Source organism: Papilio machaon, chromosome 26, assembly GCF_912999745.1.
Source record: "Papilio machaon chromosome 26, ilPapMach1.1, whole genome shotgun sequence".
NCBI classification, from domain to species: domain Eukaryota; kingdom Metazoa; phylum Arthropoda; class Insecta; order Lepidoptera; family Papilionidae; genus Papilio; species Papilio machaon.
Window position 1 is genome coordinate 3,424,980 of NC_060011.1, and position 25,756 is coordinate 3,450,735.

A 25,756-nucleotide genomic window follows, 5' to 3' on the forward strand; every position below is an offset into this window, starting at 1 on the left:
TACCAATTCTATATTCTAACGTACGTGAGTGTCTTAGCCGTTCCTATAATTAGTTGTTAATAAATGATAATGTTTCAAGAAAGTTTGAATAATTTATATTCTTATCTTTCAAGTTTAGCAAATCGGGTTATTAACGGCTAGGCATTCGCTTCCTGAAAAATAAAAGCAAAGGACAAAAGAATAATGATAATTCCTGTGAAGTAAAAATAGATAGAATTTATTACGTTCACTCTTTCTTTCTAACCTCAACCTTTTCACACTTGAAAGTTCTTTTATGTTCCCTCTGTTGTGTTTGTATCTGTGCAAAATGTACGTACAGGAAACTAGAGATATTATATTACTGTTGATAAATAAAAAAGGATTATTGTTGTGCATATCGTAGTTGCCAGTGTTATTGCAACAATCGACAAAAACTAGACGCAAGTAGCTGAGGCGTGTCGTGTAGGGAACGACCGGTTGGGTCATGCATGGCCGAAATGTACATTTTATAACGCACTATTAGACTTTGCACACTTTATTGCGGGTACAAAGAAACTAGATAGTAACGTGCAAGGAGGCAGAAATTAAGCTGTAATTTTTTTATAATATGATACGATACTATGGAATACAATAAATTAATTTTAAATTTTACTTTTAATTATTAGATTACATTGGACGAATTAGTAAATGGTAGCATTTATTTTAAATTAAGGTCATTTTTAAATTTCTTTAATAAGTAGATTTTTTTTTAATTTTATATTTATAATTAATTTAATTCGTACCTGAATTGCGCATAAACATATAACAATCATGGCGACCATTTCAGAATTATCAGATTTTTTGCGGTCTATCTTACTAATATAATAATGCGAAAGTTTAGATGGATGATGGAAGATGGATACCTATCAGAAGGTTTCTCCGCAACAGTTCCAGGGATCTTGATCTTGCCAAACTTCGCATATATGTAGGCCATAGTCTGGAAGAACACATAAGCTACTTATTAAGATTTTTTTTAAATTACGCACGGAAGGAGTCATTCAACTATTTAAAACTAGTTCAATTAAGTAAACAATGCTAATTCCTAGTTAAGACCTTCTTGAACTTTGTTTTACGTCAGTTCTGCGTATGGACAACGGAATAGGTACAAGTAATTAATTTAAAGACTATAATTTAACCATTTAAATCTATACAATTAATAAAATTGGAGTTTCTTTACGTAATATGTATTTTTTAAATATTTCTTGAACGTGATGTATTTTCTGTACTCATAATGAAAAAAGCAATTATTAAAATTTTCGTCTATCCGCAAGTCCGTTTTTGATCCTGGTAATCTTGGAGCAGTTTTGAGTTTTGATGAGACTTATCTGAAAGGTAACAGATACATGCTGGAGTAACTTTGGCTTTTTTAATTCTGCGATGTTAAAGTCGGAGGCAAGCGCTTGTAGATTACAAAAATTAATAATATGCTGGCCGAATGTTTGCATTGCCGTTGCCATAATAAAATAAAGAGCAAAGAAGTGACCAGTATTTAGGAGCGAAATGTTGAAATTATCATATCGATAAAAATACAATGGCCTGTAACAAAATCCTCCTTTTTCTTCATAAATATGGAGATTTTATTGTTCTGAATCTATTTCTGTTTTATACGTATTCTATTTCTATTTTTTGTAGTATACGTCTTAGTTTTTTTCGCAGACCAGTGTTATTAAACGAAAGTACTGAGCGAGTCATAATAAATTACACAATCAGCTAAACGACCGCGTGCCGATATCGTAGGTAATATAAATGGGTCAGTCATTCGTCGCCGGGATTGTTATTGTCACATGTGAACGTACGTAATCCGAGTTGTGGGCGTCCATCTTGGATTTTAAATTGCAACCGGCCAATGAGAGAGTTTCAATCGTGAAGGCGGCGCGAGTTCCTGGATTCGTTCCAATTTTAAATTACAATAATAGAAAATGTTTGCTTATAGAGGGCGGATTGTAAAAGAAAAGACGTTTTTGTAGTACAGTTATAAACTGAAATAAGTGTAGTAAATGATCCCTTTGTATGGAACACTTTTGTAATGGTGAAACACTTAAGTATTTAAATTAAATTTCATTTTTTTTATATATTTAGGGATGGTAGAATACACGCTCTGCGATATCAATTAGGTAGGTGATCTAACCGCTTGGCTGTGAGGAGTTACTATGACATCTGGTGGTCAACTTTGAACCTTTCATCGGTTTTTTTAAGAAATAATTGTAGTTACGTTTCTAAATGTTTAGGAATATTTATTTGGAAAAAAACTAAATCAAAATCCATTAAATACGTTTAAAGTTATCGAATTGGACAGACCTCGGACTGGAATATGTTTTTTATTAACATAATATGTAAATGAGCGAGCTTTTACCCACATAGTAACAAATAGAATTCGCGCCAAAGCGTCTAGTTCATTAACCCCAAATATCTAATATATTGGAGACCTTACCTTTGGTCTCCTTTGAGGATTTAATATTGTTTCTTCTTGCATTGTATTTTCCAATGTTATAATGTCTAAATAACAACTTACGTTACAGTTACAATATTGGTCGGATTAACGGTGAATCTTTCACAATTTGTTGAGTGTTCGATAAACTTTTGCCTTCAGTAGTACTTCCTAAGGCTTCATTATTTTTTCTACACATAAACTGATATTTTGTTTTGTTTTTTATTCAACATCACATCAGGTTGTCGATGTTTTTTATTTAACATCGACAACCTGAGTTTGTCCACTGCTGGACTTAGGCCACCCCCATCGATTGCCACAATTACTGTTATTATTGTTTTTTATTACCATTCTTTATTTCAAAAACCTGGATAACACCAGAGAATAGCGTTAGTTTTTTTTGTTATTTCACTGCTAAAATACTCAGAATAAGGAAATAGTACCTAGATCTTGAGATCTTACTAAGATTCTTTGCCAATCCACGAATAAATTAAAAATATAATATGCATTTTATAATTATAATAAATTTATAATAAAATTATACAAAGGTTATTTAAATAATGGGTTGCCAACTGTTAGCTGGTCATGGACCGTGGCAGAGACGTCACTTATGCCACAGACAAGGTTATATTAATTAAAAAAAAAAACTAATTTACTTTTAAAATTCATTGCAAAGGAATATTATGTTCAACAGTTTCCATACTTATTAGAAATTTTAAATATTTTGTCACAATTCAATTGAGAATGTTTGGATGGATGGATGGATGTTTGTTTGTTAAAAGGTAACTCCAGAACGTCTAATGAATCTCGCTGAAATTTAGCATACTAGATGTATAACATAGTCGGGAATAGAACATAGGCTACTAATTAAGGTTTTTTTTAAATCCGCGCGGACGGACCCACGGTTGACAACTAGTTCAACCGTACGCTTTCATCTGTACAGAACAATATAGAAACCCAAGCTAAGTTGCAAAATAATTCCAAATCAGATTGGAGTTTACGTTTTTGAAAGTAACCACATTCTCAACAACCGCCTTATATTCAGTCGTAATTGTAACATGCTTTTTAATTTACCGTTTTTAGTTACCTTAATTATACTTGTTTGTCGCAAAAATTCTTAACATTTCAAGCATATTTTCGGTAAAATCGTTTTCAGTAAATAAAAGGAGACCTAAAATGAATTATAACGTAGTTTCTGCACTTGTTTTTACACACTTAACAACTATAAGGCCCTTTCTTACACAAGCCAACGTAATTCTCCAAAAACTGACGATTTTAGTGGCTAGGCGACTTACGGAATACAATGTCATAGAGGTTTGTAACCAGCGCGCGTCGCTGACATTTTTATCTGTCATATCATACGTCAAGGACAGGTTGCAAAAAAATTTCAGTACAGACACGCTCGCAAACTTATTTTTCACGATCGCAGTGAGAAAAGTCGCTGTAATTTTCAAGATGGCGGAGCAAATCTTTACAGTTTACATGTAGCCTCTATGCCTCTAATGACCCAATAAACGATTCGCGTCGGCGATTCAACTTTGTTTTAATGAAGTGCGCGCAATGCGATTTTCGCGACCCAACCGTACAATATGACAGTGGTAGAAGATACCTGCACAATATCTGTTGCACGAATAGGATAGCTCGCCCGGTGAAATACCACGGCCACACAGAAGATAGCCGTCAAGTGGAGGAAATTCTGCGTTCGCCGCAATAGCGAGCCGACCGTTGCCAATAGACATCCGCAAATGCAAGATGCGTTGCCTACCTACAATCAACGGAGAAGGGGACGCACAGAAAGAGGATATTTCTCCTTCCTATGCGTCCCCTCTTCCGCCAAATCCACTTCCCCTTCCTAAAAAGAAAAGGGTGGGAAGGGAAAAGAGGACTAAAATTAGGCCTCCGGTACCACACTCATCAGGCGAAACGCGGAATTACTTCCACTTCACGCCTGTCTTCTGTGTGGTCGTGGTATTTCACCGGTCGACCCGGCCAATTCGTGCAAAATTAAGTATTATAGTCGGCGATTTAAGTATTTCGTAACGGTCTTTTATTTTTGTCGAAATTACTTTTTAAATCATACGTAGTTTTCCATTGGTTTAAAATGTAAACATCTATATATATATATATAAAAATGAATTGCTGTTCGTTAGTCTCACTAAAACTCGAGAACGGCTGAACGGATTTATCTTATCTTAGTCTTGAAATGTTCGTAGAGGTCTAGGGAAGGTTTAAAAGGCGAGAAAAAATCGAATAATTTCCGGGAAAACCCTAAAAACAGACCGATTTCACTTTTTTTTTGTTGTATTGTCAGAAGAAGGTTCTTATGACAGGAAAGATTTAAAAAATTTAGATGGATGAATGGATGGATAATGATTCCGCGCAGACGAAGTTGCGGGCGACAGGTAGTCAGTTTATAAATATGTGTAGATACGTGAATTTCGTTCGTTCGGCAACGGCTGCACTTGAAAGTAAAATTATCTGTCTCTTTGTAACTAATTGGCAGTAATAATGGTAAATTAAAAAAAATGTGTACATAATAACAATTTACAATCTGTGATGTTCATTGAAGTTTTAAAAATAATTTCGAATGGTTAAGGAAGAAGTTAATTTTTCGGTATTTTTATTGTGTTGGCAGCGATGCGTAAAATTCAATGGTAGGCTATCTCATCATCGATGATAATGCACGGTGTGGCAACGCCGCGCCCGCTCACCTGGTTTACCTGCGCAGTGACAACAGAGGGGAAAGACGCGGCGGCGCGGCATTCAGTTGATTCAATCCATCGTACCGAAACGACACGCATGTCTTTTCGTGTCTTTAAAATTTTATATATTTAATTCAACATATTACAAACATTGAAGTTATAAATAATCGTACAGTTACATAGTAACAGTGTTGAGAAAATGAAAACTTTTCAAAGTTTTTCTTGGATGTGAAAATAAGAATCGCTCGGTCCATTGACACCTATCAGGCAAGAGTTGACTTTCGGCAATGAATTTAGTCGTGTACCTGTTGTGATACGTTTTAATTCCTTAAGATTTTCACTTGCAGTCGGAAACGGCTTACGTAGACGAAGTAGCGGTAAATTGTCGGTTCGCGCCGCACGCGACTTATTGCGTCGGTTAAGTTAAAACGTCGGGTTTTCAAGTGATTTTTGTCGAAACAGGGAACATAGAACGCTTAGAGTCGGCAATACCGTTAGCGTGTATTAGTATGCATAGGTGAAGTCAACTCTGCGACTGAGTTTGCGCGTACTGGATGGACTAGTGAAGGGGGAAGGTGGGTTGTGTTACTCTGTGGCGTCTCAGTGTATGGCGCGATGATCAGCGGGGGCTGGGTGTGCGCCCTGCACGTGCGGACGGCGGGCCTTGCCGGCGCCGCTTTGGGCTCAGATGAAGAGGAGATCGTCTATTTAGCCTACGTTGTTATTGATGTTCTCACCAACCAGGTAAGGATGAAGGAAATCTTGTTATCATGCTATCGCTTGTTAACAGTTTGAATATCTTAGGACCTAAGAATCAGACAAGCGGTCCATGTGATTTAGTCTTAACTTCTCAACAAGTCTCCTTAATTTAAAGTAATTAACTCTATGATTTGGGTAATATTAAGATAGTTGTAAGTAATATTAAATTACTTGTGGTCGAATCGTAACTAGATGTGTTTTCTGTAATAAGTAGGTATTTAATACTAGCCATTGTCTGCGGCATCGTCCGCGCTGAATTTAAAAAAATCTAGTAATAAATATAGCCTACGTTTTCCAGTAGCTTCGCAACAGTGAAAGAATTTCTCAAATCGGTTCAGTATTGTCAGAGCTTACAACAATAAGCTTATTAGATTCGTTAAACGATAGGATAAAAACCTGTCGCATGTACTGAATTCCAAACAAATAGCGATTTCAGACTTTGTGCTACAAAGAACATAATATCTACGCGGGTTTCCGAATTGGGCATTAGGTAGGTCCCTTTTACATTTGTGATATAGAGCAAGTAACAAGTATATAATGCTCAGTTTACATTATTCCAGTCCAGCTGTAAAATCTAGTTGTAATCCGGCACTGGATTAGATACTTTGACTGGAATAATGTAAACTAGGCGTGAGTTTATTATTTGCGTATATCTATTTAATTTGAATTTGAAAGAAAATGATGTCTAATAATTTTTAAATTGGTAAAAGATATGTGATCATTAATGTCTGCGTCATTCAGTGATTAACAAAAATTGATTTTCTAATAATTACATCAGAAATGATTTCTTGTACTTTCATTAATGATTATGAGTAAAATATAACCAATCATTAATGAAAGGAATACGCTAAGTCTGTCAAAGATAATGACAGGGATGACAATATGTTTTGTAGGTATATAGATTTTGGTCTCAGAAACCGACAGTGAGAGCGACAAGTCATGTTTATGCCCTTCAAGAAGAGACTTTTTCCTTAAATATTTATTATCTACATTTTTTCCGACTACCAAGTCGAAAACATACCACTTCGCAATTCATTGAAGTGCACTATGTCAAATCGTATAATATTATCTACTAGCTTTTACCCGTGACTCCGTCCGCGCGGAATAAAAAATAGAAAACGGGATAAAAATTATCCTATGTCCATTTCCTGGTTCTAAGCTACCTGCCCACCAATTTTCAGTCAAATCGATTGAGCCGTTCTTGAGTTATAAATAGTGTAACTAACACGACTTTCTTTTATATATATAGATTGACTGAATTCATATACTATAGGTGACATATCACAAATCCTTTCACCATACATTTATTTTAATCGATTAAACAAATTATACATCAATCTAGAACGTGTTTTACCTTAAAATAATGTCGTAAATTAACTTGTACAAATTACGTATTTATTTACGGTCAGAATAAAATGGTCATACATAACCAAAAGCATTCTTGTATATTTAATAAGGAATAATTGTTACTTAAATACTAATCGTGACAACTTTATCTGACCCGATGATTGGTATTTTAGTCAGGTCTGGTAGAAAATATGAAAATTATATAAACAGAAAAATAAATAACAAAACAGATATAGCAGGTACGACTAGTATCTGGTGACACTTTATTGACATTGTTTCACCTAAGCTATTGAGATCTTTTCATTTAAAGTCTTTTATGCCCACTGGGTCTGGGACTGGGTCTTGTTATTCGTTCGTAATTTAGCCGACTTCAAAAAGAAGGAGGTTATCAATTCGACTGTATTTTTTTATGTGTGTTACTGCGAAATTCCGCCCCTGGTGGGTCCGATTTTGATTTTGATAATTTTTTTTATGTTTCTGTTTATGTTGATAGCTTAATTATGACTTTTGATTAAGTTTTCTTTCGAGTCTTACGTAACACGACCTCCGATGCCTTAAGTTTAATCGCACAGATATTTGTCATCTCGCTCATTCTTCTTGAATTAAATAGAGATCAAGATATGTTTTTTTACCCGGCTGACAAGAATGTAATGTTTTTCGCGCGTTTGTGGGTTTGTATGTATGTAAATAAATTCCATTGTGAGAGCCTAGAGGCTAAATGATTGAACCGTTTATGACTAGTTAGATGTCTTTCGATTCATACTCTTCCCCGGAGTGTCATATTCCATCGGTACAAAACACATGCAGTGATATTAAGAAATAAAATTCTAATTAAGTGAAAACGAGTTCAAATCTCATTCGACATAAGTTTTTTATGTTTTCGAATTCTAAAATAAGAAGGTGTTATATTTTTACACACATTACATTGCAGTTTATTTATTTTAAACTAGCTGTCGCCCGCGACTCAGTCCGCGCGAAATTAAAAAAAACTTAATAAGTAGCCTATCTGTTCTTCCAGACTATGTTCTACCTCTGTACCAAATTTCATTAAGATCCGTTGAACCGTTTCGGAGATACCTTCAAACAAACATCCATCCATCCATCCATCTAATTCATAGACACAATATTAGTAAGATTAAAAAAATATATTTTTTGTTTTAAAATGTAGTCCGAAGATGGCGCTATTTCATCCATTAGAACCTATCTGACGGGTTTATTGGTTTTTTAAATACTAAAGTTAGTTTTAGGGTATTTAATTAGTAGAAATCTGCAGTTAAATAGAAGGCTGTACTTACAACGTCATAAGTCGACAATGTGAACGTCAATAAAACTAGTTAATGTTCACAAAATCACGTTTCGCTACGGTCATAATGATAATGCATTTTTATTTTCACAACGAGCTATTTTCCTTAATATGATCGCGTGTTTATTTACATACGGTGGATAAGCGAGAACTGGGTAATAGAGAAACCCCTATAAGCGAGAGTCATTGTTCAGTCCAAACGGAGGACCTCCATAAGCAAGAATCTCAGGTTAGAGAGAAACCTCTACATGTGAGAAAAATATCGCGGTCTCTTGTACTCTCGCTTATATAGGTTTTTATGTGTAATGTTCTTCGTATACGTATATAATATATATGTTACAAGCAAATCGTGTACTTCGTCAGTTTCTCATTTACCTCGAAATTGCATATCGAATGCACAAAAACTAAATAATAATACATCTTAGATTAATGAAATCACATTTACAAAATGTCTAAATATAACACGTCAATTTGTGAATAAATAATTCCGATACGTAATTTGCCAAATCATTATGATTTGATTTGCCTAGTCAAATTACCATCGGCGGTGTACATTTGCCAGTGAAAAAACATCGCCTTCCAATCGTCTAGAACGATATAACAGAAATCTTATTTTTTTTTGTAATGTCGAAAAGGTACAGATAAAAAAATAATGACGAATTTGAATATTAATAATCCAAGATGGCGGTAATTGCTACCAGATATATAGATATGATAATTTAATTAATAATAATATAGAAGGTCTTTAGAGGGTTAAATACAAACTTGAAATTAATACCTTGATATTATGAAACAATAAACAATATACAATTTTTTTTTGATTTCACTCAATGATTAAGTCAGGGTTTTCGAGATTGGACGCGTTTAATTCTTTTTGTCTGTAAAATTTAAATGCTAGGTAAATTAATATTAAGCTATTCCGTTATTGTTTAATAATTTACATATTAATTGTTCATTCATAGCAAATATGAGAATCATAGATAAATAGATATATTATTTTATTTATTTAAAGTCACATTTTAAATTCGCAATAAAATATGTAAAATCAATTGTTGGTTTTTAATATCCCCAATAAAATAATGAAGATAATTGAAAATAATTGAATGTATCAATCAGTGATCAAGCGAAGTCAAGCGAGTGTATTTTTTATTATGAAGTTTAAATTTAAAAAGACACTTATTTGACTGAAAGTTGCGCATGCGCAATACATATGAAGAAACTTTCACCAAATTCAAATATACTTTTAATAAAATACAAGTCACGTAAAAGCCATACCTTAAATTTATTCCGTTTGATTATTCAATGCTGCTTTATTATTATAATTTTTATGTCAAAAGATTGATTTAAAATATCATACAGAATAAGGTAGGTATAAGGTTGTTTCTAGAATGACTTTTTGATATTTTAAACCAAAATATTCCAGTTGTTACACTTACACGCGAAATTAAGTCTTCAGTAAGAGGAAAATAAGAATCAAATGAGTGAAATGCATCGACTAGCTTTGATTAAAATAATAATAAACATCTGAAACAAACGAAATGATGTGCATGCGCAATACTTTGAAGTCGTAAATGAACAGTATATAGTTTTCTCACTCACACGCATTCGCTATGATATGTCTCATTCGATTCTGTCATAACTTTCGATTTACATTTCTTATTTAACATAAAACTTATCTGTGACAACTTTCAACGAATATTTCGCTTAGTTATAGTAAGTAATAAACTTTTAGGCTTAATAAAGTACCTCAAAGAAAGTTCTATTACAAAATACTTCAAACAATTATTAGGTTATTAAAATTTGTCTTTTTTAGAAACGTTATTTGAAAATCTATTTCATATATATACATGTACATATAACCGATATTAAATTAATAATTCTAAACGCATGACAGTGATAATTAGACCTTTGGTCAGCTTATTGTTGCGTTCATAAAACGACAATTTATGACAGTCAGGCTGTCTATGACGTAAGTTTTAAGTCACACACTAGAGACTGATTCCTTGGGTTTTCCCTCATTATGTATTATATTGGTACATGGATTAGGTTTCTTACATTTGAACATGGAAAGGTGTACCTGAATACATAAAACTTTGGTGTAAATTGTTGAGAGAAAATATAGAAAAATATTCAAGTTACTTTTTTTCATTTATTTCAAGTTATATATCGATTTGTTAACTTTTTACATAAAAATAAAAGTAACTTAATGATAAAAGTGTTAATGACGAAGTGGCTTTCTTAATGTATTCATTTCTCATTAGTATGTTATTAATTATTAATAATCTTTTAAGATTTTCAACACTTTATTGTTACATGTCTGAATTTTTAAATTATCATTCGAATTATCTTTTTCATAATTAAACAATTAATTAATAATTATTGAATTTTAAGTAATTTTAGTTAATTAATTAATATGATTGGACATGTTAGTAACATTTGATTAATTTAACTTTAAATTTCCACATTTCTGGTTAATGTCCACGTTAGCCATGACGTTATCCATCGAAGATCTATGGTTTTATAAATGATGCAATCCAATGCTCACGGACGTCATCCCAAACAGTTGTCAATTGACCAATTTAAAACCTGTAACACACAACTACGAAAGCGAAGCGAAGATGTGAAACTGATATGAACATAATTTTATGCTTCTGAATTGGTTTTAAGTGTTGGAGAATTTCAAAGTCATATGGTGCTGTATTCCAGTTTACAACAAGTTTATATCGCTTCGCTCATGGTTCGCTTTCGAATCTGTGTGTTAGAGGTTTTAATATCTGAACTTCAATCAGGGAACTTCGAGTTTCACCGAATACGTAAGTGTGAAAGACATTTAAAAATGATGTTCAATTTTGACGTTAATCAAAAAATAAAAAATCTAAAGGTTGATCACAACATCCTGATCCTGCTTTTGTGATCAACCTTTAGAATATGTAAAAATGTTTCGTCATTATTCGACATCTTAAGTCTATACTAGCTTAAAAATATGTGTTAAGCCGAATACATAAGCTTGTATGCAAGCTTATGTATTCGGCATGCAAGTGTAGGGTGGGGACAAGAGGGGGCTACGAAAATAAACATCAAATCTTATCTTACTAATATTATAAATGGGAATGTTTAGATGTATGGAGGTTTGAATGGATGGTTAGATTGATGTTTGTTAGAAAGTATCTATAAAACGACCCAACGGATCTTGATGAAATTTGGCACAGATGTAAAGCATAATCTGCAGTCGCGGGTGACAGCCAGTGTTTTCATATGTATACGTGTTGGAGTTAAGTGGCATGCAAGTAATGTTTTCATATAGGTTAAGTGACAGGCACGAACCAATAAGCATGCCAGCTACTGCTCCATTTTACAGGCATGTGTATTCACGCCTTTATATTTATAACTATGGCTATATCGAAGGATCGCATATTGATTTTCAACTTTTTGATAAAATTCAAAATATATATATATCTGTTAATTATACATTTTTGATTTATGTAAAAACATTCTATAAATTTATATTTCCATTATAAATATTAAATAGTATTAAGGCCACTTTCTAAAGTGGTTTGTTTATTTATATAGTTTATGTTTTGATACTGTAATACTTTTGGCTTATCTTCGATTTAATATTTATTATAGAAACTATAAATCATACGCTTAGCTTTAGATTTGATTGAATCAAATACAATGATTCAACTAAATTCAAAGTTAATCTTACTAATATTATAAATACGGATATTTAGATGATCGGATGTTTGTTTGAAGGTATCGCTGGAACATAATCTGGAAGAACACATAGGCTAATTATTACGTTTTTTTTTTTATTTCGCGGGGACGTATACGCGGGCGATAGCTAGTAAATTAATAAATTGTTTGGCATACTTTCAGATTTAACTAATCAGTCTGATTTTACACTTTAAACTGAAATTACGTAGCCAACTTAATCATCGATCGAAGTTTAAAGTCCATATTTCGAATTATCTTCGATTATCTCTAATTTTAAAATATTTTATTAAGTATCATGATATAGTTGCATATTATGTATTCTGTGATGGATTTTCTTATCGTATTTTTTATCTGCAACGCGCATTGTTGCGAAATGTATATTTACTTCAGTTATATATTTTATTCAACATATGTATGTCTCTCGAGGCCATTGGAGTCACGATAAAGTATGTTTCAATAAAAATAAGACTAAGATTTGTATGTGTTATTAGTTTATCTATAAAGATATTTTTTTAAGAGATTTGCATTAACCGTTGTTCCAAATTAATTGCTTAATATTGTAACAATGTATACGCACATTGTACTCCAAAATATTTCTGATGATACAACTTTTACCACATAATATTATTTATAACAGTATTATACAATTCATTTTCAATTTCTTAATACTTACAGTCGCCGTCTGTAATTTCCTACACCCTCAGAAATATTAAAAATTTAATTGGACAACATTTGGTTCTTTCATTCTGTATGGAGTACTAGCTGTTAACGACTTCGTACCCGCGGTTTAAAAAAACTTACTTAAGGTATGTTCCGATATACACTGCGAGCACTGCACAGTGCTATCACTGTAGAAATATTCGTTCCGTTATGGACTGCCAGTATACTGCCGCAGTACCCTAGGGAAATATATGACGTCATAAATCGCCGCCATATTCTACTGTGAGCACTGGCGTTTTCGAGGTAAGGTACTCGCAGTACTTTGATCACGTGATCAGTCAAAACCACCCGAGTGCCTGACATCTTATAAACAAAGCTACAGTTTAATCAGAAAATGTTAAAATTCTGTAATTAGTTTGGATTAATAAATAAAACAATGGAAGAATTGCAAAAATTAACCTTATTAGACTGTGTTGATAATGAAAAACATATTCTTTTTTATGAAAAAGTACTTATTTTTATTACATTATAAATACAATTTATAATTAATATTAATTAAAATATTTTTAATTTGACAGTACTCCAAAACAGTCTTTTTATGTACTAGAAAACTTGAATACACTCATTTGAATGTTGCGTCAAAAAATGCGGCTGACAGTATACGAGATTGCGTTCCGTTTTAAATCGTAACCAGTATAACTGGCTATAAAGGAACGGCTTCACAGTATACTGAATTGACGTCACACTGTACAGTGGTCGCAGTGCATATCGGAACACACCCTTAGTAGTCTATGTGTTCTTCCAGACTATGTTCTACATCTATGCTAAATTTCGTCGAGATCCGTTGATACGTTTTTGGAGATACCTTCAAACAAACATCCATCCGTCCATCTAAACATTCACATTTATAATATTAGTAAGATTAGTAAGTCGAACAAGCGAATTATGAACATTTCTATCATCTTAATTTATAATCTACAATGCAAAATGCTTCCCCAAGGTGAATTAAATACATTGTATGCTTGATACATACCGGGATTATCCGCTTTAACAAGAAAAACCGGATTATATGGTTTATATAGTTTAAATATATTGTCTTAAAAGTCGAGCAGCTTTGTTTACTTTGTGAATGTTTACCTTGAAAAAGATTTAAGTGTTTTATATAGAAAATGATAACGTATAGTACCTGTAGTGATTTTATTCCTATAACATTCCGGTAAACAATTCGAATCGTAACAACTATTATAATTCGTAATTGCCAAATCCGTTTAGGATACAGGCGGTCATAATACAACGAACATAAAAACAAACGCACACATATATTACCCTCACACATTATGTACAGACAAAGAATTAAATTAGCTTCCCACTAAAGATATTTTTTTTATACCAAAAGGTGGCAAACGATCATGCGGCCACTTGATTTCGCCAAAATAGCCAAATGACAGTTGCCCATAGACATTTGCAGATAGAAGAGGGGACGCTCAGCGCTCAGAAAAAGAATATTTCCTATGCGTCTCCTTTGCTACCACCGCCTTTCCCCATCCCTTCCTTTTAAGAATAGGATGGGAAGGGAAGAGGTACTAAAGTTAGGCCTCCATCACGCACAATCATCTGAATAAACGCGGAAATTACTTCCACTTGACACCTATCTCCTGTGTCGTAGGTATTTCACCAGTTGAGTCGATCCATTCGTGCAAAAGATATTATTGCGGGCTCTACCACTGGTAGATCAAATATCGTAAAAACAAACTGTCACATAAGAGTTATAATTTAGCATATATATGTTTGGTGCTATGACATTTTGATCTAATTTCTTTGTTAACGTCAAAAGACTTATTGTCAAAATGGGTACGAAATAAACAACCTCAACTGTATAATTGTTAAAAATAATACCATCGTATTTTTAGGTTAATTATGTCTTATCAAGATCGTACATGATTCATGAGAAAATTCATAATAATACAGTTAATAATAAATATCTTAATCAATTTAAAAATAATTATTAAAATTAAATTATTATAAAGTACATTATTTAGTAATTAAATAAATCAATAGTCGTCAGATGGCGTGCTTAATGTCTATAAAATATAATTTTTTGCAATATTCCACCTTATAATTATATAAGACAAGGTCGAGATTGCCATTAATGATTGATTGCTCAAAATGTACTTATTGTTTGACGATTGTTTTCATCACAATGTGAATATTTACACGCTATAAGATTTAATGGTTATTTTTAAATAAAAAAACTGATCGTCTGATTTCTTATCACCTCATAAACATTCAAAACGTGTTAGTTATATTTTGGAAGTTAACACTATTAAACAAATAGCAGAGCGAGTGTTTATTCTAGTTGCAGTTGAGGCAGAACCCCAAATGGTACCGAGAATAGAACCGCAGTAATCATAGACGGAGATATCGAGGACAGAGCGAAGTAGAAGAGACTAATAGGGAAAATTGAAACCACCACTCAATTCGCTTTCTCTTTTTCTGTATCTTATTTATTAAGACAGAGAGAGAGAAATAGTTGCGTGAGACTTGAGTCACGCGTTCGCTCCTGTAGTGTAAAACGGTTTTTATGAGTTACGGGACTTTTCTAACCGTTGGTTTCTGAGACAAAAATTTCTGTATAACACATATCCTGTCATTAACTTTGACAACACAGAGATAACAATTTGTTTTAAACAGAATTTTGTCCTCAGAAACCAACGATTATGTACGGAGTGATGGAGGTCAAGAAAATATTTTAAAGATTATTTTTGATAGGTGTTGTAGTCTAAATTTTTCCATTCGAACATAACATACAGAATTCTTGTAAGGATTACAAAATTAATTTTTAAATTAAGGTAAACACTACCTCAGTAAAATGCGCACATATTATTTTATAGAACTAATTCTGGTGTGTTTCCTTTTTTATTTATTAAAAAATATATACTGTCCTATAAATTGGATATTGCAAATTAAAAAATACAATAAAATGCTTGCTCTTTGAGACAAGATGTCAACAACATTACGTTTGCGACATACCTGTTCCAATTTACATGTCTGCAACTCGTTTTGGTGGAATATATCAAAAAGTTTGTTGACTTTGCGATTATACGTTACCAAACAATACTATTCACGATTACACGTTAATTGTAATAAAATAAATTTTATTATTATTTGTGCGTTTAGTTAAAATTACAGTTCAATTTAAGCTTTAATTAATTTTCTGATATCAGATTGTAAATAACAGAATATTGTTCATATGCGAGGGTTTTCCGTATTAAATGTCAAGGACTCATTTTTGTTATTGTGACAATTTTTGTTTATGTTGACAATCTCTCTGTGAGCCAGAGAGGTAGATAGAGATCACGGACCTCCATTTGGTGTGACCAAATGAACCTCCGCAATTCACTTTTCGCCATTTCGGGAAACGGAACGTGACGGGTGGCGAGCGGCATCGCCGTCATTTTGTCCCGGGAACTTACACATATCTTTGAAATATCTTTTTCGCTTTTCGGGTTGCATCACGTTGTTATCCTTCACCGTAAGAACGTCCGATAAATGTACATATGTAAATCGAAAATCGAAAAATACATTGGTACGTGGCGGGATTCAAACCCATTACCTGCAGATTACAAGTCAAGTACTTAACCCCTGAGCCACAGACGTTCATCTCTCTGCATCTAGTTGGTTATTTTAACAGCGAAAGTTTTAATAAACGTACGGGTATTTTACATCTTTAAATACACAGTTTGGTTACATTATCACTAGAACAACCACGCTTACCGATAATTTCAAAAGCTGAAAATTCAATCAAATTCTGATTGGATATCTATTCCCAATAAGATGACGAGGATAAAAATATGACTGTGTGGTCTCAATTATTATTTTTTTATCTATAATTACCTTTTTTCTTGTATATTTCTTTTGTAAAACATTTAAAAGATACCTGACAAATTCATGGTTACCCTATTGTTTTTATTTCACTATACGAAACTGGTTTATCTGGGCCCTCACTTGGCACAGTAGATTTTTTTTCTGGTCGACATTGTACGTCAATGGAAAACCTTATTTAGACTCGAAAATTACTTGACCGATCGTCATTTTTAATTAAAGTTCGACAAAGTTATCTGACCAGGTAATAAGTCATAATAAATTATGATAGCGCACTAGCACCCTCCTGTCAAGGTCAAAACAGTGTCACAAGATCCGTGTCGTACTATAATTGTCTATGTAGGTTTTATATATTTTGTAACAGAATTAACCGCGATAGCAGAGCCTCTCTTACCGGCCCAGATAAGCTTCTAACAATTTTATACATACAATATTAAAAATATGCACTGTCTGAATGCCATATATTACGAAAAATCAATTTTTAAATGTTTCGTCTGTCTGCATGTCGGTCCATAAAGCCGCGTTTGTTCCATGTGATGGTGACGGGAAAGTATTTTAGACTACTTTTGTAATTATTTCTTCGCTGACGAAGTCGAGTGCAACCGTTAGTATCAAATAAAATTCTCGACACACCGTAAACCGACCCAACACATGTGTATAAATTTGGAGATAAATTTCTTCCTACCACACTCATTTATTTCATGGCCAGAATGCCGTACTCAGCGCAATTTAATTGTTAATTAAGCAGCTCCTTAGTGAAGATACGTATACTAAAACACATCACTAAGATTCCTTTAGTGGACATTTGTTGGCGCTGTCAACAGTGAGTGTGTCAGTTAGTGCCCGCAGTCAAATTGCCAAAAGACACGTGTCTGCGATCATATGTTTATTGCTGAACTAAATCCTTATCATGCAAAGACTCACACAAGGTGTCGATAACAAAGATTAATCTCAATCGCTCGACAAATAGATAAGACAACAGATAATATATTACAAAATATACTTGTTAAGTTGTTTACGATATGACAATCAGATGCATGGATTTAATTACAAGAAAAGGTTACATTGTACTTTCTGTTATTTTGTCAGCTGCAACCTGTTATTACGTACAGTCAGGGACGTTTATTTCCTACCCATTTCGATAATGTCATTTAATGCGCAACAATGCAATTCCTACATTGTAATGTGATAAATTTAATATTTTCCCTTTCCCATAAGAACGCAACGTATAGAAAAGGGATATACTCTCTTTCTGCACCTTAAACCCCACCTCTGTTCTGTTTACGCTTCAATTCAACAACTTCTTGAAGAACTCTATGGGCAGTGGTCGTTTCTCTTTGCAAAGAAATCACGTGGCCGCTTGCTTGCTGCCACTATATACTATAAAAAAAGAAAAAAAAGGAAGTGATAAATGACATATAAAAGTGTATGCTATTCGATTCTAAGTGGGATAGGAATTTAAATCTTTGTCTGTACCTATGTTAAACTACTGTGAGTTACTTCGTATCACGAATTACTTACTTGTCGATGTTATGTTGAGCTAATTAAAAATTGAATTCACGTAAAACTATTGAATTGATTATTTTATTCGCGTCCTATACACGTTTTCGAAGCCGTTAAATCGTTGACAAAATGTAACAGCCGTCAGCTGTTCGTTGTTTATGTGCACAAGTGAATTGATAATCACTAAAGCAGTTTGTTTATGTTTTACGTGTAACTTGTTTTAAATACACAATTAAATGAATTATGTTTTTCCAAATCCTACTTCTTACTATAAGTGTTTGGATGGGATGGATGGATGTAAGAAGGTATATTCAGAACTGTTGCATAGAATTCAATAAATTTGCTATAGATATAGAGACATACCTACGAGTATGATCCTGGAAAAGTATACTGTTCCCCTGGTAGTATACAGTTTGGTTCACATATTCATTTTATATCTCCGCAACGGTTCAACATATCTTATTGAAATTTAGCACAGATATAGAAATTAGTCTCGAGTAACATATGAGATACATTTTTTTTATATCTGAGCAGACGAAGTCACGGTCAAAAGCTAGTAAGTGGAATAAAGTTAAAGACGATGAGCCAAAATTATCGCAACGAAGCTACACTCGTGTGGTATCTCATAAGGTTTTCTTGTTTTTTTTTACTGTTATTCCGTCACTTTATCAATAATTATTGTTGTATCTATTATTGACGAACAGAATAAAAGAGATGAAATTATGTTTTTGTAGTTCGGTATATAAATTGTTAGAATATTCCTATGATGCGGTCACCAACCCGTCTAATCACAACCGTTCAATGAGTGGAACTATGCGTTGCCTCTTAACATTGTATCAATGAAGTTTTGTTGTATGATAATTAGTGCTAATGTACTCAGTTTATTCGTACAGTTCCATACAGAGGATTGACGTTTACAAAAATGGCCGCTTTTACCAACTTATGCTGATGTAATACGTGTTAAATAGTTCAGTTAGTTATTTCTTTTTCAAGGTCAATGTCAATTGCAATTGTTTCATACTCGATTCCAAAATAACCCAACAGATCTGGATGAAATTTGGCATGGATATAGAACGTAGTCTGGAAAAACATATAAGCTACTAATTAAGTTTTTTTCTAATTTCGCGCGGACGGAGTCGCGGGCGACAGCTAGTGATCTGATAAATTATGCCATAGATAAGCTAAAATGGTTCGAGATCGATTATCGGATTCGATCGCAATACGAAAGTGTTTTTCGTGGGTTTTTAAAAATATTTTGTGAATCATGCACAGGCGCACAAAATAATTATTTGCCGTTATCTGTGAGTTCGGAAGGTACAGTAGACATATATTATATACTAGCTGTTTCTCGCAACTCCGTCTACGCGGATTTTAAAAAATACTTAATAAGTAACCTATGTGTTCTTCCAGACTATGTTCTATATTAATGCCAAATTTCAACGAGATTTATTGAGCCATTCCGGAGATAGCTTTTAACAAACATCCATCCACCTAACATTCACATTTATAATATAAGTAAAATTGTAAAATTAACCGTCAGTTTACACTGGCAAAACCCTGCACAAAAATATAGTCATCCCAGTCACTCTTATTAAAAAAAAATACACATATTAATAGGTGTTACAACAGTGGTCCTTAACTCTGTTTACGCCATTATAGCTTCGCAGTTTTGCGGTTTTATTTAGCAACAGCGTTTTGAAGGTTACTTCAAGGCTTGTAATAAAGCCGGTGTAAACAGAAACGGAAACAACGACGATTTCCTTGTATCATTAAATTCACCTTGCACGCGATTTGCGAATTAAAATATATCATGCAACTTGTGATTGTAGCTCAAAATGGCTTGAAATAAATTTTGCCTCTTCGGATGTGATAAACGTTAATGAGTACCATTGATGTGACTGCTGTGTAAAGAGTCTAGATTCTTGTACCTAATTTTCCAGAAAATATTTCTTTTATATGTAATCATTATTAACTCTAACTGACTCTCTAATTTAATATTTATTTTTTAATAATAACACAGTTTTAATACACCTTTCGAAAAGTTTAAATGAACAACAATTAGGACTTGGGTTTCCACTGCCGAACTACTAACGATATTGTTAGTCTCCGTTTTGTGAAAGTTTGTACGAGTGGAAATCCACGCTAAAGTCATTAGAAGATTAGACTGTTGCGTGCTTACTCCTGCCGTTTGTAAACAATTCGTCATTTGTTTAATGAATTTACGTAATAGTGAAAGTAACAACATAACTGTCACTTTTTTCCTAATTGGGGTTTAATTACAATTGAAAATCGATAGCAAATACTAAAAATCTTGCTTATGTAACAATCTATTAAAAATGCACTCAAAAGTAACATAAAAAAATTCAAACAAAATGCACTAAAAAGAAACAAAATAATGTCATGAAAACTCTCTAAACTCTAGTAGTTAGTAGTAGGGGCTCAGTTTTCCGCAACTCCACGACAAGCGCGTATTTTGCGTGTCTCTAAACTCTAAAGAAAGTTCTCTTCTTTCTTGTAACATGTCTATATTGTATAATTATTGTTATTTCGCAGTCGGTGTCGGCCGAAGTAAATAGGTGACATTTTATATTTGAGATGTATTAGACATACTTACGTTTATGTCCCTACTTAGGCCGAAACCGACTCCAAAATAACAATAATTATACAATATAGACATGTTACAAGAAAGAAGAGAACTTTCTTTAGAGTTTAGAGACACGCAAAATACGCGCTTGTCGTGGAGTTGCGGAAAACTGAGCCCCTACTACTAACTACTAGAGTTTAGAGAGTTTTCATGACATTATTTTGTTTCTTTTTAGTGCATTTTGTTTGAATTTTTTTATGTTACTTTTGAGTGCATTTTGTTTGAAATTGGTTTTTTTAGGTTACTTATGACTGCATTTTGTTTGAGATTGTTTTTTTTTTTGAAGTCGGCTATTTTTTTTTCTTAAAATTTTTGTTTTATTTCACAATTTTTAGTGAATTTGAAGTTCAATTACAAATTTCCTTAATACATATAAAGACATAAATAAGACAAATAAAGAAAAGGACTTTCCTATTTGATGTGTGTACTTCAATTCAAAAACTAATTTAGAATGCAGCAGATAACCACTTATCCTTTAAACAATGAAATAATTATCAAAATCGGTATACAAATTGAAAATTACCGAACTAATACATCGTAGCGTGCCTTTAATTTAGTCCAGCCGCGCGCCGCACTAGCATTTTTCGAATGCGCGTAGTTTTTAATTATTTAATATCTCCCAAACTATTGATCAGAATTGCATAGTTTAAAGGCTAATGTAATCTGCATTTAATACTCTAACCATCAAACATATTTATTTGGATAAGGATTCATATCGAATATAATATAATAGCGCCGTAAGCTTACGACGCTGTTTTTCGTGTGCATTTTAATCGAAGTTTGTTCACAATAACATGTTTTTTGTGAGACATCCATAGATGATAGATATATGCCACCGAAGACTTTTATTTAGCAAATTTAAGGATCTATAATTACTCCATACATCATTTTTATGTAAGTCATATAGTTTGACCTACGTAAGCCCAGAAAGCAAAATTGTGCTTTTCGTGTAGTATTTTTCGTTTCCGCGTAATTTTATTCTTACGATATCTCCTAAACTATTAGACAGAATGATATAGTTTCAATTGCAAATATAATCTACATTAAATTCTCTTGATAATGAACATGTTTATTTACATAAGGGTTAATACTGAACTCGAATAATAGTGTCGGAAATAGGGCATGAATTTAATTGATGTTTCTGAAGAAAAAAATGGTTATTGTGAGAAAACTATAAAAGATAGATATATGCTATCGCTGACTTTTATTTAGCACATTTAAAGAGCTACAATTCGCCATACATCATTTTTATGTAGGTCCTATAGTTTAGCCTACGTAAGCGCTGAAAGCAAAAATGTCCCTAATTGTCGCAACAAATTTTGAAGCTATATTCAAAATCTACTAGTCTTCTAGTTATTTAAAAAAAAAAACAAAAAAATGGGACCCACCTGCAAGCACTTCCTTTCGATTAAAATATTTTTCATAAAAATCGGACCACCAGGGGCGGAGTTTCGCGGTAACACACATAAAAAAAAAAAAAAAAAAAAATACAGTCGAATTGATAACCTCCTTCTTTTTGAAGTCGGCTAAAAAGGAGCTTGTACATTTACATTAATAACTCCACTTCTGTGAATAAACATTGTTACCTTTTTCATAATCTTTGACAAAACAAAGACAACAATACATGTAGGCTAAAGGACACCGATATCCAATGCCTTAATAAATAACAAAAAAAAAACAATACATGTCAAAAACCAATCCTGTAATAATAACGAAGTAACAGCCCGAGCCGAGGCTCCCGAGGGAGCCCTCGAGCCTAGTTACTCTTAAACGAGGTTTAGGCTAAGCGCCATCTGCGCCCTGCCACCTCAAGCCCGGTGAAACTGTAAATGCCTCTTCAAGGCAAACAGAGACTACTCAATCCCAAAAAAATACATGTCAATACAAGAGTCTCTGCATAGGTACAGACCGATAACATTATCGGACCCAAGGGTATGCCCCTGTCCAGTCAAAGTAAATTATCATAGCTCACTAGCGCCCCTTTCAATATCTAAAAATTAACTATTTTAGTAACCAGCTGCAGAACAAATTTTTTACATATTTTCTGACAGAATTAACCGCGACTGCAGCGCCTCTCACCTGACCAGATTCTTTGAATGTAACTAAATCCGTAGCTGTAATTCTACAATTAAAAGGGATGATGTTTATTACAAATGACTTTGAGATTAAACGAGATTACAGTTTTCGTAAGCAGTTGAGATTATGCATATTAGGCAATTTTTTTTAACACATTCATATGGTTTACGTGAAGATTAATTTTAACAAGCTGTTTTGTTCGACTTGTAGGAGAGTAAAGTTTTTCGGATATGTTTTTATGAATGTTTTACTATGTGTTTCCATTACCGAAACTGGGAACATATGTGAGTTGATGGCGACATATTTTCGACCTCAACAGCGTAACTGGTTTAAAGAGTAAAGTGCGTTGTCATCCTATATTACGTTAACATCACGTCGGTGGTGCAGTTAAGTTCCTGACCAGTCCGGACCGTAGATATAGTAGATCCCGCAACAACAATATTTGTTGGTTGCATGAATGGTCCGGGTTGACCGGTGCAATACCATGACCATTGAGAAAACAGGCGTGAAGTGGAAGCAATTTCGTGGTTCGTCTGGTGTGTGTTCGATGCGGAGGCCTAGTTTTAGAGCAAGTTCCCTTCCCACCTTTTTCTGGATTGGATTGAGAAGTGGATTTGACGAAGGTGGGATGAAATATAAACACATGCTTTTCTGAAGTAGGTAGTAATAAGAAAACAAAGTGGGACAACTATGTTTCGACTATCTATAAACTGTTTACGTTACTAGGAATATTGGAATACCCCAATGACGAAACCAGTTTAATATCAAGATTATATGTGTTGAAATTTTCCGAAGGTTTATTCCAAAGGTTTAACGGAAGCATTTTTTTATGACTCACTAGTGGTAGCGTTCGAATTCTTTAGCGCAGAATAAAAAAAAAGAAGTAGCCTAGAATATGCCCGCGTGCACCATCTAACTGCCCATCACAGTCTCGTCAAAATCAGTCCAGCCGTTCCAGAGATTATTAGGTACTACTGAAATAGGTGACACGATCCTGCTTGATGTTTTGTATTGATGTGGTCTTGGTAAGCGTAACTTACCACTACGACTTAGGGTCCTTCAAGAAGCGAGCATATATCTTTCTTAAAGGCCGGCAACGTATCTGCAATTCTCCTAGTGTTGCGGATGTCCATGGGCGTCGATGATCACTTCGGTGTTCGCGCCGCTCGTTTGCCCCCTTCTCATATAAAAAAAAAACTTTACTCTTGAAGGCCTTCACATTTAGTTACTCAGTTTAAATCAAGCAATATTTACAAGTAGATTATAGATCAATTATAATAATCAATTAATTTAAACTTTAAGCTTAATTCTATGATAGGAATTAGAATGTTAGGTTGGCTACTTCACAAAGTCAAGGTTTTAACGACCTTTCCTGTCTAGAATCTAGATGTACGTAAGCAATGTAACTAGCAGTTGTTTTGTAGTACTAAAAAACTTTAAAATTGATTTGTAATCATTTTGTTTCATACTATATTATTATGTTTAATGAAGGTGTAAAAACTGTTTCGAAAGGGAAGTAATAGCTATTAATTATACAGGAGCAACTAGTTTTAGTATTTATATAGTTTAGTACACAGTAATAACTTGAAGGCAAGCATGTTTGGAAATGTTATTACGAATGCATTTGTTTTTATTTATACTTGTATTCGTCTTGATCATTTGTTATAGATCACCGATCGATTATAAACTTTGTCAATTAATGCTTTCGTACACAAACCAATGTATCTTTTTTTATATCATAAGTTGGCAAACGAACGAGCCACCTGAGTTCACCGAAAAAGCCAAGTGCTTGCAGCCCATAAACATACGCAATTTCAGATACGTTGCCTAACTTTAATCGACGGGGTAAGAGACGCAGAGATAGAGAAAATTTCCCCTTCCTATGCGTGCTTCATCAAATACACTTCCTCTTCCCTTCCTTTTCTTATTCGAAAATGTTTTCGCCGGATTTCGAAGTTTTACGTTGCCTTGTGTACGAAGGATCTTATAAAACCACGAGACATAAACGGATAGCAATTGATGCAGAACTAACGTGTAATTGACAAAATTTTTTAACAAATGCAAAACATTTCTTTTATAAAATTAATTTTATACTATCCTTGGCAAATATTGAGTCGTGTTTGTTATTTTTTTTTATAACTGAACTAACTTTAGATACGTTGTGAAGTAACAGCTTTTAAGGAAGTTGATACAAGAAAATAATATGTCGTATGTTTACTATGTACTAACGACTGTTTACATAAGTATAATAGAAGCAAACAGTCATGTGTCAGTCAATAATGCTTATTGATTTTAATATCAATTGCACTTTGTTAAATGTATAGTTATATACCATCAACATACATAACATACTAGCCGTCGAACGCGACTCCGTACGCGCGGCATTAAAAAAGTTATAAGTAGCCTACGTGTTCTTTCAGACTATGTTCTACATCTGTGTCAATTTTCATCGAGATCCCTTGAGCCGTTATGGAGCTTCAAACATACATCCATCCAAACATTCGCATTTATAATATTAGTAATATATGCTATGTGTTTCATTTATTTACATTTAAAAGGAAATGAAACTCTTCTAACAATTAAATAGGCAAATCATTTGCAACTGTTTAGTTTGTTCCAGATAAAAATCAATAGCTTATCTCAAATAAAGTAAACAGGGGAACGTCAACTTATCAATCATGTCATGTCATTTTTTTTATGTTATTTGGTGTAAATTAGGA

General features: G+C 33.3%; 1 protein-coding gene across 3 annotated transcripts in view; it reads left to right on the forward strand.

Moving 5' to 3' along the window:
* The first annotated feature begins 5,198 nt into the window (after positions 1 to 5,198).
* The window catches only part of LOC106715178 (RNA-binding protein fusilli), a 67,029-nt gene continuing 46,471 nt past the window's right edge, over positions 5,199 to 25,756 (forward strand). For all 3 annotated transcript variants that reach the window (XM_014508422.2, XM_014508407.2, XM_014508414.2), the window contains exon 1: positions 5,199 to 5,892. In XM_014508422.2, the coding sequence (XP_014363908.2) occupies positions 5,764 to 5,892 (129 nt within the window). In that variant the 5' untranslated portion in view covers positions 5,199 to 5,763. The remainder of the gene's footprint in view (positions 5,893 to 25,756) is intronic.